This window comes from Ammospiza nelsoni, chromosome 17 (assembly GCF_027579445.1).
Source record: "Ammospiza nelsoni isolate bAmmNel1 chromosome 17, bAmmNel1.pri, whole genome shotgun sequence".
In the NCBI taxonomy this organism is placed as follows: domain Eukaryota; kingdom Metazoa; phylum Chordata; class Aves; order Passeriformes; family Passerellidae; genus Ammospiza; species Ammospiza nelsoni.
The window spans coordinates 4,150,730-4,165,789 of record NC_080649.1 but is presented as its reverse complement, the minus strand read 5'-3'; the positions used below and the strand labels follow the sequence as shown (position 1 = coordinate 4,165,789).

Here is a 15,060-nt window from a genome sequence, read left to right as displayed (position 1 = left end):
CTGCTCAGCACAGATGTTGAACACTGGCAATAAACCTCACCTGAAAGTGCCCCCAGCTCCAGGAACAGAGGCAGCCACTCCTGATGCAGCTGAAGTGCTGCAATTGTTGATAAAAAGGACCAAAAATGCTCCATGAAATGTTTCAAGCTGTGCACTGGCAGTGGAAATGACTTGGCACTAACAGGTTACACAAGAAACAATCAAACTGGCCACAAAAATCTGCCAGATGTGACCTCTGGAAGTGAGGGAATGTGAGGTAAGGTTAATGGCATTCCCAAGAGTCTGGCAGCACAGGAGGGCAGTGCTGTGTGACAGGGACACTGGTGACCCTCCCAAGGTTCTGCTGTGCTCCCAGACAGGGGCCACAGCCCCATGGCTATTTATTATCACACCCTACACAGCACTGAGGATCTCCAACAGGTGCTCCCATCTCTACAGGCCCAATTCTCTTCCCTTGCTGAGCCCACAACACATCAGCAAAGTCCAGCTGTTCCTCCCCTCCCACCTCCCAGCAGTGCCAATGCCCCAGCCCAGAATGCCCCAGATGAAGGAGCTCCAAGTTTCACCCAGGTTAATGAGCCACCAGCCTGAGCTCCTGGACACACTCAGGAAGAATAATTCCAACCAGGAATAGCAGTTGCACTTCCATCCAGCCCATGCTGCTGTTTGCTCAAAAGGTAATTCTCTCACAGAAAAAAAATGTAATAAATAAAAAAGTCACCTCAAACTCTGTTGAAAGATAAAACCCATAGGAACAGTATAACAAGTCAAGTTTTAATAGATTTATAAAATTCATATATACAAAACAGTAAACTAAGTCACCAAAGCTATAAAATACACTTTTTACACATCACAATATAATTTTATCTAGTACACAGTTTTCATAAGTTGAAACTATGACAGCAAGTAGCTGCTTCTATCACGGATGCTGTTTTGGTGCTAGAAAGACACTTATGTGAGCAGTCTGGGACTGTGCTTTTACTTAATGCATTTTCCACCTTCTTTTAGTTTGTCACTGTTTTTAAAGTACTTTCCTGTGAATTGTTAAGAAAATTAAGGCTAAACTCAGGCCTTTCTTGCCCAATGTAGTGAACTGGTTTAAAAAAAGACTGATATTGCATAGTATGTGTGTTAATGCATAGGCACCAGAGAGCAAGTACATTGCAGAATAAAAGATAACATCACTTGGCTTCCTAAGCTATGTGGTTGTGCCACAGATAACCTGGTGTTTTGTCAGTTTGTTTTGTACATTTTGATTCCACAAACAAGGCAACTCCTCACTAGAGCGAGAAACACCAGCACTGTTGTTCAGTGGAGTCTCCAGAAACACCTTTTAATCTGTATCATCAATTCAAGCCCAATTCCACATTCCAGACAACACAACTGGAGGAACTCCCCCTATCCCACAGAGGGTTAAAGGCTCCAATGCAGACAGGACTCTGAACACACCTCTCCAAACCTAAGTCCACCAAGCACCTTCCCAAGCCTCGTGAGCTCCCAGCAGATCCTTCCTCCCCCAGCCCCTGCTCCCTTCCACCTCCCCTCAGCCTCTGTGCCCAACCACCTGCACAAGAGATCAGTGGCAAGTGAGAGCAGAGAAGTGACCTGCCACCTCCCTCAAAATATGCTCTCTCGGGTCCTACTTATTAATGAAATGTTGCTCTCCATCAGTTGTAGTTGTTGTTCAAAGAATGGAAACAGCCTCTTACCTTCTTGTGCTCTGGTATCTTGAAGAAAGTTTAAGCAGCTGTCAGGAAGGAGTAAGATGCACTGTCTGGCCAGAGATCTGCATATTGCATTTTATCAAAATTGAGTTTTAGCACCCAGTGATGAACAGATGAAGAGAGAGATTTACAATGGCAGGGCCAGCCTTGCCAGCCTGCTGCTCTTAATTCACAGCCAAGGGCTCTCTGGAGTCACTCAGAGCTTTTGGGTCAGTGCAGATGGCATTCACTTCAATACAGCCTTCAAGCACCATCAGCTTTTGGCCTCTGTTTAGACACTAGCTCCCCTCTCCTGCTCCCCTCCAACATACTTTGGCTTTTTTATTTTACCAGAATGCCCACCTTGGAAGTTAGTGCTGCTCTTTTCCCCCCTCTATTCTCACACCAGACAGAAGATCCAACCTTCAGTCCCAGGCCAAGAGCTGGGCTGGGACAGCTCCTCAAGCCAGGCACAGAACCACCAGCACTGACAATCTAGAACCTCCACACTCCCCACCCAGTAAAACACGAGCATATCAACACACAGACAAACTTTAACACCGCTTTCCAAATGCCATTGTCAAGATAAAAACGTCAAGGATGGAGCTGGACTGCCCAAGCACCAAGGTGAGCAAAGAGGCAGCATCACCTGGTTAGCAGAGAGGCAGTTCCAGCTCCAAATCTCCTGGCTTCACTCATTTCCATCTATGCAAAAAAAGATTAGTGTTAAACAAAGAAGTGCCCACGTCACAGCACAAAGCAGAGATCACCCCAGCTAATTACAAAACAGGCATTATCAAAAAGCACTAGGTCCTGCATTACCAATTACTCCTCACTAGGCCAGGCAGCCCTCACCTAGAGCTGTGTGGAGTCAGCATGAACTCAGGCCAAGCCTGGCCCAGACCACGCCAGTCTTCCTGATCCATAATGGATGCTCCCTAAAAAAACTGTTAAAAGCTCATTTACAAAAGCAGGCACAGATGTTTTATAGTTGCTACTGAAACACCCCACCCAGCACTTTGTGTTACAGAATTACAGAGTATGAGGTAAAGAGTTGGCAGTGCTAAGTTAAACCCCTGACTACACCCCGTGGTTTTATACTAGAGAGAGAACACAGAGAAGAGGGTAGTGCCCAACTTACAGCTCTCATCATGAGCTCAGTGTTTGGTTTACATGACAAACTGCACTGTGTGGAGGTGTTGTTGCATATCATGTTTGTCTCTCAAGCTGGCACACATCAAATCACCCATCAATGCAGCAGGTACTCCTGAAAATCTGATGACAGAAGCCAAGCTAAGTCAGGTGTCCAAACTCACTGCTTGAAAATCAGAGGGGCCTTTTAGAGAAATCCTCTAGGTCCATGCACAAAAGGATTTTTCCCCCAGAAATAAAGTACACACATAGAAAAGACTCCAAAACATAAGTTAATATAAGTTAAAACATAGTTAATACAAAGACAGCCAAATAAAGGCAGCAGAGGACCTGTGTTCTAAAATGCTGTTCTGTGGAAGGCAGCTGTCTGTCACTAAAGAGAGCTGCTGGGTTCTTCAGTGGTACCACATCTGTTCTTGAACTGCTTTAATTCTACATTTCTCTGCAGATCACAGTAACCAGGATGGGAATTCCCAGAGGGAATGAGGCCACGGGGATGGGGGGCAACACATGGACAGGATGGGACACATCCAAATGCACCACTTTCCACACCAAATGCCACTTCAGCTGTCCTAGGGGAATTCTATTTTTGTCTCCAGTGCCATGTACAAATGAGCTCTTCCTACTCCACTTCCCTATGGTTTATTTGCCATTACTTTCTCTACTCTGCCTGCCAGGCTGCAGCTCAGCTTTACCTGCCTCAAAGGCCTGGGAATGGTCATCTCCAGGAGCTTCTTTCTTGTAACATGCCTAGTTCTAGGTTCTACACAGCAGCAATTAAAACAATTAAATATATTATCAAGTTAATAAGTCAAATAATCTAGGCTGCCATATTAAACAAGATCCATTCTCTGCATGAAACTGAAAGCATCTTTGAGCTGTAAAACTGAGTGGCCAGTAATTTCAATTCCAGAACCACCATTAGGTCATTTTCAGCATTAACAACTATTTCCTTCCTTCAAAGTGACAAGTGCCTATTGAATATGTCACTTACAGAAAACCACCCATCCTTTTTAGCTCCACCAAGTCACCTTGCAATGCATCTAAGGAGTGCTCAGAGCCTGCCAGCACTGCAGGAGTGCTGACACACTCTGTTAGCTCAACACTTGTTTTGAGGACAACAAACACAAAGTAGTGTTGGAAAAATGACTCCCATTTCGTTTTTCTGTTTAAACTCCAGGTTTATGTAAGTCTCTGCCCCAAGCACAGGCTGCAAGAGTTTCCTCTCTTTGTCCTCAGGAGAGACAACCCCTCTGCAACATTCTGTCACTGACCCCAAGTGTCAGGAGGGACAGTAAAAAGCTGCTTTTTTCTTTAAAAAAAAAAAGTTCTTGTTCAAGGTCTCCATCTGATCATCATCCTGCCTGTGACCCATTTCCTGACCAGCCAAATGAACAATAAGCCTATAAAACTAACAAAAAAAGATGTTCTCTCCAGCTGTGTTTACCTGCAAAGTTCTCCACGATGTCACTTAAAATAAAGTTTTCTATTTGTTTCTGGTGAAAGGACTAAGCAAGCGAGCAGGCCTGTCCCTAGAAGTGTGAACACCCTCATCTACCCAAGCTCTGCTTTAGTAATTCACTGATTTACCACAACATGATTTTCTGGCTTTACTATGCTACAACTTTCCTTGGAAAAACCCCCAAGCCCCCTCAGCTGTGGCAAAATGAGTATTTTGCAGAGAAAGCTGACAGTTCAAAAAGACCCCCAAGTCCTTTTTACCCACAGGCCAGCTCCTCTGCAAACTTGGGAAGTGCTTGAATTTTGCAAGGAGAGTTGCCTGACCTTGTTCCTGGTGTGATCCATCATTATCCAAACCTGACAGAACTCTGAGCCCACAGAGACAAAACATGGATTTTTACCTGCAGCCCCACACTCAGGCCCATTTCATCAATTAAAACAAGAAAGGCAATAATGGGCCCAAGGTGGGCAAATTGGTTCCCTAAAACTGACTTAGTGTGCAAAACTGCCATATCATACACACACAAAAAAAAGCAGCTTGAGAGCTCAGAGTGAGATCTCTCATGCTGTTTCTTTTCCAGGTGCAGATTTTAAGTTATTTAAAATATAAGTTGCATCATTAGCTCTGTTGAAGGGTAAATCCATAAGGTGACTAAAGATACAAAACCATGGATGAGTGCCAAGGGAAAAACAGAACAGAAATTCCATGCTATGCCTCCCAGGTAAAACTACAGTAGCTTCAGACACCAAACTGAGGTAATTCTTGAGAAAAAATACAGTTGAAAGGGAATGTTTAACTAATTTGAGAAAACAAGCATAATATTAACTCATCTGGAAAACTCAGTGAAAGAATAAAGCTCACAGCAAACTAAGAACTAAAGTCAAGTCAAGTCAACCTAGAAGTCAGGTGAGCCCACAACTGCCTCCTCTTTCCCAGTGTCTTGTGTGAAGTGAAAACCACTACCAAGAACTCAGAAAACATCTGAAAGCTTTGAAAGCAGCCTTAGTCTTCAACCAAACAAATGGGCTCAGAGAAACCAACCTTATGTGATGAGTAAACTTGTTTTGCATCACGCTGTGGTGAAACATTTTCCTTTTCAAATGTAATAATCTGAAGATTTTTTCCCCCATCTGAATATTAGTCACGTAACATTCTTCCCCTTCAAGGCTAAAAATTAATAAATATTTAAAAGACAGAGTTGGTCCTGGCAAAATAAGACTTGTTACAAGGAAGCTAATTCCTGTTTAAGTTTGCTGAAATTTAAGTTAGGTTTTCCCATCTGCAACTTCTCAGTTGCTTCTTACGTCGATTCAGGCACTGAAACAGCCACAGCTTTTCCACTCTGGAGCCTGCACAAGGAAAGCCAGGAGGCTGCTACATCAGGAAACTACACAAAAATACTGATATGAACATCTGCAAGCTTCAGAGGGGAAGAAAGATTCCAGATTTTATCCAAATTAACATGAAAGGACAACGGAACAGGACTTTTCTTTGACCACATTTCCCATGGGATTACCAGCTGAAGTAAAACTTTGCTTGTTTTGACATGCCACTACAGGCTCAAAGGGGAAAAGAACTCCAGGGACTTTTTATGCTGACTTTTTATGGGTACAAACAGCCCTTCAGGTTTTATCCTTGGATAAAAACTATGACAAAAATTGCACAGTAAACTATGTTTGAGTTACCTAAAGGATAGCCCTACAATATCTTCGTTTGTCCATGTACCCCACTGCAGTAGAAAAGATTCAATGTCCGTACACAGAAAAGGCACCTGGCAGAGATTGAGAGCACAAGGAAATTTGGAGTTCACACCCAAATTGTTCACAGCCTCTTGCCATTTTACACCCAAACCACTGCCCAAAGGGGTGACTCCAAACCCAGCTGTGCTCTGAGTTCCATGTGCATCACTACAGGCTGAAGATCCCATTAAGACACAGATTAAAGGCTAATTTTACAGCAAAGTCTTGCTGTCCAAATCCATCAGTGCAGCTGGAAAGCTGGGATCTCCAGGGTGTTCATTCTTCCTACAAGCTCAGCTGTTGGAACTAATCAAGCAGCTGCTGTGCTACCAAAACCTTTGCTTAAAGAGTTTAATCAGCTTCTAAACTTTTGAGTTCAGATGAAGCCCTGTCACATGAGATACTGAACGTTCACAAATGCTGCCCCCACTGTGGGTGTGAGGGCAGTGCTAGCTGGCCATGGAGCACATCTCCCTTGAGCAGCCACTGTGCAGATACATGGCTGGGTGCTACAGCACAGGCTGCTGCACCAAGGAAATCAGTTTTCCATGATGTAACACCCTCCAAGCATAGTGCAAAATAAACCCTTCTCCGAATCAGCGAGGCCTCAAGTCCCCATCCCATTTACTCCAACATGAGTTTCCTTACACAGTTCTAGGCTTCTCCCACAGGAGACTCATGCAAAACCTTCAGACAAGAGCTGTGCATCCACCTTGGGAGGTGGATTCCAGACCCCTGGCAAAGCTGAACACACACACAAGACCTGGTTATACTCCTAAGGGTTAAGAATGGAACCTCCATTAACATTCTCCAATACAGCTGCCAATCTCATCATGGTTAGATTAGTTTGATCGATTCAGCACCTCCAAACTACAAAAAAAAAGGTAGTTTGTACAATTAGTGTCTGAAAAATTAAGAGCATTCATTGGAAACGTGTCTTCCATCCATGGTTTGTCAGAGATTTCTGTTCTCCAAGAAGGCAGACGGTGGTTGTGTCATTCAGCGTTCCAAACTCGGTACAGAACCTACCAGGGCCAGGTTTCAGTAGTGTTTTAGTCCAAATGATTCAGTAGCTAACATCAACACGACTCCTCCGGCCTAGAGCTCCTCTGTTTGGACTGGCTAGTGTACAGCATTCCTGAGCCAAGGAATTCGCACGGGCCCCGCGCCGCACGCACGGCCCACAAAGAAAGGATCAAAAACTCCGATGGAACCCTCCAGCGAAATTCCAACAGAGCAGGGGCTGCTCTCCTTCACTGCAGCATGATGTCCTTGAGGTTCTCCTGCAGGATGGTGTCCTTGACGGCGTGGAACACGAAGCGGATGTTCTCCGTGTCGATGGCCGTGGTGAAGTGGTGGAACAGGGGCTTGCTGCGGTTCCGCCGCTTCCTGTCGAAGCACTGCACCAGGTAACGCTGCACGTCCTCCAGGCGGTGAGGGTCGCCCTTGAAGTCCGAGAAATACTTCTTAATGCTGACAGTCTTGACCTTCTCCACCAGAAGGTCCATCTTGTTGAGGAATAGGATAATGGAAACGTTAAAGAAAAGCTTGTTGTTGACTATTGTCTCAAAGATATTCATGGACTCCACGAGTCTGTTTGTGCGCCTGTCTTCCATGAGGACCTGGTCGTATTCGCTGGAGGAGACCATGAACAAAATGGAAGTTATTCCATCAAAGCACTGGAACCATTTTTGACGCTGAGATCTCTGTCCCCCTACATCCACCATCTTGAAAGGAATTTTTTTAATGATGAAATCATGCTCTACTATCCCCTTGGTGGCTTTTCTGGCCAGCAAAATATCTTGTTTGCTGGGGAAATAGTTCTGCAAAAGAAAGGAGAGAAGTGTCAAAAAAGTCCTTCAAAAATTCTGGCTAATGCCTGATACTGAATGAATGGGTAAAATCACCAAGAGCTGCTTTTAAATTTAAATATTATCAGATAAAGAATGAATACTCAGCTTTAAAACACTGGCCTCTTGACCATTTAGCTCAAGACTGGTAAACAGCTACAGAGGATCCCGAGACATATGAGAACAAAAATAAAGGACTAATTCACTACTTCACACTTCCATCCATCAAGCCTCTTGGTTTAAGATTGAAATGTATTTTTTCATCATGAAATTCTTAGCTACAGTGTTACTGCCACTTAGGTAGCATTCAATAAAGCAGATCAACTTATCACTAAAAGTTTTTTTTTTTTTTTTTAATGTAGCTTTTCCACAGTTCATTACTCTTACAAGGACCATCTTGAAACCTTTACTGGAAATTCTTCTTCCAGGTTCACACTATGACCAGCAAGTACAGCAACAGATTCCACCACAGGCTCTGGCCCAATCTACTGCTGTAGAGAAATTTGTTCTTCAGAGCCTTATCATTGCTACTGTTTAGGAAAATCATCTCTCTTCTTTCTCCTCCAAGTGTCCAGACAGATGTTTGTTTTCATTACAGATTTTGAATCCTACAAGTGCCAGGAATGGTTTTTATTTTATTAAGGTTTCATTCTGCTACCTTACGCAGCAGCAGCCCTCAGAACATCAGGAAAAGCAAATGAGATCCAGAGACTGCACAGAAGGGCTGATAAAACATGTGCACAAATACAACTTCCATTTGTTGTCTGTCAAAAAAGATTAAACAAATGCTAAGCTTCAGTTTCAGAAAGCTGCAATTTACTGTTCCTACAGAAAGAACACTGAATTTAATGCGTAATTATTTCATAAACAAACCAAAACCCCCAAGCAAACCCCATTAATCACAGCACACTCAGGCTCTCCTTGGCTCCTGGAGCTCTGTGCTTCAGAAGGAGAAGTTTCTTACCAGCTGACCGATCCGATCCAGGTTATCCAGGAAGTATTTCACTGATTCCCCCTGTGGAAAAGCAAAGATATGGGAAGTGAGCTTGTGTCTAGGACAGCAAATCCAACAGAACCAAGGCCTTCTGCCCAGCATGAACTGAGGTCTAACTGATTTTTCCAGTTAGAAAAATATATTGGTGATCTAATGGTGGTATTACTCTAAGTTGAGAAGAGATTTGCACAAATGCTCAGATCTATCCAGTAAATCTCTACAATAAAAGAGTAGTGTTATAAAGTCAGTTCTTTGACTTAAAGAATTTGGCTTTTTTCCCCTTGTAAGATAAGTGCAGTTAACTGACACTGAGTGGGAGTAAAAAATGAAACACTTATAAGAAACCAGTCTAGTTTGTTTAAAATTCATAACAGTGAACAAAAGCATATCCTAGAAAAGTGGAAGATGTAAGTCTCCCACAATTTATGATGATTTAAGCTAGACTTGCTTGTCACAAACAAAGTAAAAAAGGAGCATTTTCAAGGACTTGCTCTTATACAGACAGCTCCCCTTCTGGGCTCAAGACTTTTAATAACTGACTTGCTCATCTTGTGAAAAGTCTTTTAGCAATTTTATCAAGAAGAAAATAGAAATGTGTTCAGGGAGAAGTCATTCTTGTGTGAAAATTTACTCTTGTGTAAGAGGATTTGGTGTTTTATCAAACTAAGGGCCCCTCTGCATTAAGTGGGGACAAGAAGCCCTGCACAGACTTTTAAAGAAATAACAATATTGTTTCCATACAGATGCAGACTACTCTGGAGTGAAACCCTCCAGCAAATGCTTCCTTTCATGAAGAAGTAATTCAGTAAGTCTTCTTTATTGTTCAGGATATGCCTTGGAGTTGTAGCCATGTCATGTGAATGATAAAGTGGAAAATCCTGCTGCCTTTTAGTGATTTTAGGCAGGGAAATCCATTCCTTATCCCAGAGCAGGGCTGTCAGTCACGACCAAATGACAGTAGGTGCCCTCACCAAGTCACTAATTCAGAATGGAACTTCCTCAAAGTACTCCAGCTGCAATATAAACTCTTAAACCCCACATCCTCCTCTACACCATAGCCCTGAGACAGAACAGAAATCCTGCCCCCAGTACAACTCTGAACAGATGAACACAACAGTTCATTGTGAGGAACCAGACTGGAGATCAGAGGACTCAGTGTTGGACAAGTACACACTCCCAGCAGAAGGCACACACAAAAGGAGCTGCAGCTTATTGTTTTCTAACATTCAAAACTGGAAGTGTTCTTTTCATAAAGGAGAGAGAACACACGGATTTGCAAAAGACTACCACGTATCAACAAAAGATTTACAATGGATTGCTGGCAGAAAAAAAAAAAACACTTCTTTTTTTGGGGGGTGGGGTGGGGGAGAGGGGAAGTTTCCAAAGAACAATTGCTCTAAGAGCTTCCTTACAATCATGAATTTTCATAAGGTGAAAGTAATTTCCTGCATTTTTTGGCACTCTGTGGATCAGAAGAGATATCACAGACTGCATGAATAAGAGAAAAGGGCTTCCTGTACAGCATTAGTCATATTCAGGAGATGGGAGAACCCAGAAAGAAAAGATCACTGAAGCCACAAAAAACCCCTTCTCTATCTGTTGTGCTCCATCCCACACAGCTCCTTCAGATGTGCAAAAATACTGCAAAGGGGCCATTTCTGATGGACATTCTTCCAGTTTTCTACCCAGCTGCTGCAAGACTCCCTTCCTGTCTGTCCCTGTCTGTCTGTCCCCCCTCCCAGGCTGGAGCAGGAGCAGCCACGTGCCTGTGAAATGCAGGGACACAGGCAGGATCTCCTGATTTACAGCTTCTGCCTCCCCTAATTCCCACCCCACCATCCATCACACTGACATTCTGTATGTTGATAGGGAGCTAAGAAAATCAACTGATTAATGGAAAAATACACGTTCATGTCTGATGTAAGGAAAACAGACTTCTCTAGATTCTTACCCAGCTCTTATTAACATTGCAATTAAGCCATGTAATTTATTCAGGGAAATTTTCATCAGCAATGGCAGAGCACTGGGAGAGCTGGGTAAGTCAGGTGGCTGGAACAGGTGTGAGCACCATATGCATGATCTAACAGATCTGAAGGAATCTGAATATTCTCTTCTAGCACAGAATCCAAAGGCATCCAGGACCTAAGTCAAAATATCTGTTTCCAGCCAAAACAACAAAGCCTCAACGAGCTCCAGAGGGTTTGAAGTTTAAAAACCCTCAAAACATTAAAGCACACAAACATGAAGGGAGGAAAAACACCTACCAAAAACGTGCCAGAGTAATAAGCCCAAACCCAGTGTGCACACTCAAAACCTCCTGCTTTAATGATTCCCTGATTAATGATTCTTCATCAAGTTCTAGGGAAGTGTGAACTCAGTTCCTGCTCCAAGGGCTTCTGGAATAACCTTGTCCTACATCTTAGTCAGATTTCCAGCAAACTGGGATGTTCTGGGAAGCACATTCAGCTCCTCCAGGCAGCAGCACACACAGGCACGGGGCATTAACTGATGTGATGAGTAACATGTAATGTATTAAATGAGGAAAATATGGAAACTCCAGGTTTCACAACTGTTTGCTATTAATGTTTCTAATTAGAACAATTATACTAACTGAACATTCCTTTCTATATTCATTTTTCCTAGTCATTCAGACAGTAATATTAATTACATCTAGAAGTCAAATTCACAGAGTTTTATATCAAGCTGCACTTCAATGGACTTTTGAATTCACTAATAAATTATTATTTATGCAAAGCTGTCTCATGCTTTGGGCATTATACACACACACAAACAAAAGCTTATGTATATAAATGTATGTATATAAAAATACACACACAGTTTCTAAATGAAAGTAGATTTTCCATTCAAAGCAAGTAATTATCAAAATAAATATCAGCTGTCTCTTTTGTGTTGAATTATTTTTTCTCTTCATGACACTGGCCATAAAGAAGCGGGTTTGGCTTTTTCAGTGCAAATATTTAGTGTTTCCCCAATATCCACCCAGCAATTCAGCTCCATTCAAAGCTGGATTAGCAGTTCAAGTGCTCTCCTCCTCCAGATCTCAGCCAGTTATTTCAGGTCCATGACCATGACTTCCTGTAAAAGTGTCAGCAAATATTTGCAATTGATTCATCAGATACTAAAAATAACTTTATGCAGATTGATGACTTCAATTTCAGTATTTTAATGGTTCTGTTGGGGAAAAAGAAAGCTTATTTTAACGTCACAATCTATTTCAAGCTATGCTTGCAAAGTAGAAATGAAAGCTGAAGTTATTTATAATATATGTATATTTATACCCTCTATGTGTATTTATACAAAGTCTAACTCCCTGAATATAATCACATCGTGGTGTGTTCTCTTAGAAAACAAACAAAAAAGATCCAGATCAGATCTTTTACAGGCTGATGTTGCAAGAAAAACTGTGGCAGCTCCAGAAACTTCTTCAGATCAATGGTGCTCATAGGAAGTTGTTGAGCTCCTGCCTTTCAGATTTAAAAAGACTCGTGTCTTGCATTGTCCTAATAGTACACTATTTCCTTTAAAAATATTTTAACATTATTCATAAATAAGGCTTTTAAAATATGAAAGACATTCATTTCAACCAGCACAATACTGAGATAGGAAGCCCTGTCCTGTCACAGTCTGAGCAAAGTCTGTCAGTGAAGCATTTACACACTGACATTTCTTATTTATTTTATTTTATTTTTAACTAGTGCTTGATTAGCACATTTCACACTGCAAAGTTACAAGGCAGTTGGCTATTTCTATGGATTTTCATCCTCCTTGATAATAAATCAAGATGTTGCAGTGGTGTCTCCTGCACCCACAGCCCGTGTTTTACGGGACAGCTGCGGGGGAGGGAGCATTGACCTCTGAGTTATGAATTTCATGTAGCTCAGATGATCCTTTTCTAGAGCCCCAGAGTACAGCAGTGACCACTGGTGCTCCACTCCTTGCTCCCCACACAGGAGTGACCACAAAGCTGGGGTGACTCACTGTGTCACTCGGAGCTCCCCTCCCTCTGAGTAACAGTTCTGCCACTGGGACCAAGAGAAGGAGCTGGAGATGCTGTTCCCATTGTTCAGGGGGATGAGTCACTGCACATCTGGGAACTGGGGGAATCAAGAAACACAAACAGAAGGCCTCAAATGAGCCCACAGTGCAGTATTGCTATTGGATTATTTAAAAAAAAAAATTGTTATTCTTTGAAACTGGCCTATCTACTGTATAAAGTTTGGTGAAGCCAGAGAAAATAGTGCAATTTGTTTAAAAAGTGACTGGTGGAAGAGAAAGGGAGGAAAGTTGAAATGTAAACATATACTCCTGCTTCCTGAAATAGTCCTCTAAAACTCTTTTTATATTCTAGATTATTTTGACCACAGCATTCTCAAGGGGCGAAAGCCATGAAAAAAAAAGAATTTTTAATCTACATACTTTGGGCAATGTGAATGCCATCTTAACATGAGCTCCAAATAAGTCACCATGAAAATAATGATTGAACTCAACATCCCTGTCCCTTCAGGCTACATTCAGAGCACATTGGAAATCTGCACACAGAAATATTATAACTAATCTGGCATCACTTCCTTTGCCATTGATAGCCTCAGTTTGGTCTGGGATCCCAAGCAGTATTTGCTGCATGAAAATAATGCACAGCAATCTTTAAAATACCCCCAGAAAATCAGACATGTTCTGCAAGGCCAGAATTTATCAACCTGCCACTGTAACCCCCAGTTATTTAGAGTGAGCCTTGGTCAGACCATAAAGGACAGTGACACATCCCATTGTCCAGTTCCCCAAAATACTGGCTCATTTCAAACTTTTCCTGCTGAAAAGCAGTTCCTCTATATTCTGCTCTGAACTACAAGACTTGAAAGGGGACCCTCTGTTCCAAATTGGCTTTTTTCCTTTCCTTGTCCCAAGGCCTTTTTGACATAATATTAATTTAGCCCTTCCTGATCATTCTGTCTCTGGCTGCTAAATTTAGAGTGCACAACTTAAGGTAGACCTGTCAGTCTTAGCTTGTTTCAGATGATGGATTAAACCACAGAGGAAGGAAATGTTGTACTTCAAGGAAGCATCTAACACAGATCAAACAGAACACAAAATACAGATCTAACAGAATTCCCACACTACAGAGAAACAGATACTGCAAATAACAGCCACAAACTGCAGCAGAGTCTGCAAGGTGAGAGGACACCACATCCAGATAAAATATCCAGATAAAAACAGCAGTGTTGGGCATCCACCCTCTGCTCAGGAGCTGAAAACATTCAGCAGCAGGGCTGAGAAACACAGAGGGAATCCAGGAGACCCTAGGAAGATGTTTGGGAATCTCCCAGCTCTGAGATCTTGGATACATAAATGGGATGGACTGAAAGCAATGACACAATTTCATCCAAAGCTGGCCTTTATCTAAGGAACTATTCCATGAGGGCTGCTTGAGACACAGAGACAAAAAGCAAAATCTTTGTTTGCAAACACTGAGATCTCCCCTTTTCCAGGTTTCCTGGGATGTCCATCACCTCTTGACTGTAAGGGGTCTGAATGTCACCACTTCAGATGTTTTAGAAAAGCAAGAGGCCCAAGGGAGAAGCCAGGTTATAAAATAACCAGGAGCCCAGTACTTTAAAATGTTCAGGAGTTAGATTAGCCAAGGTTTTGGGAACTTAAATTAGAACCAAAACCTCACCATCAAACTGGACACAAGCAGCAGGATGACACCCTGCCACCACAACTCACAAATCCTTGGGAAGTGAAGGGCTCAGGCTCTGCACCCTGCTTCTGCCCAAGGGCTGAAACCCTCCTGAGGGACAGCTACAAATAAACAACTCCCCTTCCCCAAGGCTGCAGGCTCCTTCAAGAGATTCCTGCTAAATCTGCACTTCTATTCAGCCCCACTGCTAACAGGGCATGGATTTACTGCAGCCAGAAATGTGTTCTCTCCTCTCTGACAGCTGATGAATTCAGTATTATTTTCCAAGGAGGTGAGCAAGTCTGTGCTTGTTAAGAATTCCCCCAGAGGATGCTGAAGTAAACTAAATTGCCCTGTAATGCTGGTGCCCATTGGACACTGCAATTCTGCTCTACAGATATTCTACATCCTGTCTGGACATCGAAATTTATTGACACAAGACAAACATTAATGTTTCATTAA

The 15,060-nt window shown here is 42.5% G+C and overlaps 1 protein-coding gene across 1 annotated transcript in view; it reads right to left on the bottom strand.

The window, feature by feature from the left end:
- Nucleotides 1-753: 753 nt before the first annotated feature.
- GNA12 (G protein subunit alpha 12) overlaps nucleotides 754-15,060 on the bottom strand; it is a 40,162-nt gene continuing 25,855 nt past the window's right edge. Inside the window, exons 3-4 of the mRNA XM_059484833.1 lie at nucleotides 8,871-8,921; nucleotides 754-7,879 (exon numbers count right to left, since the gene is read on the bottom strand). Of these exons, the coding sequence (XP_059340816.1) occupies nucleotides 7,310-7,879; nucleotides 8,871-8,921 (621 nt within the window). The 3' untranslated portion in view covers nucleotides 754-7,309. The remainder of the gene's footprint in view (nucleotides 7,880-8,870; nucleotides 8,922-15,060) is intronic.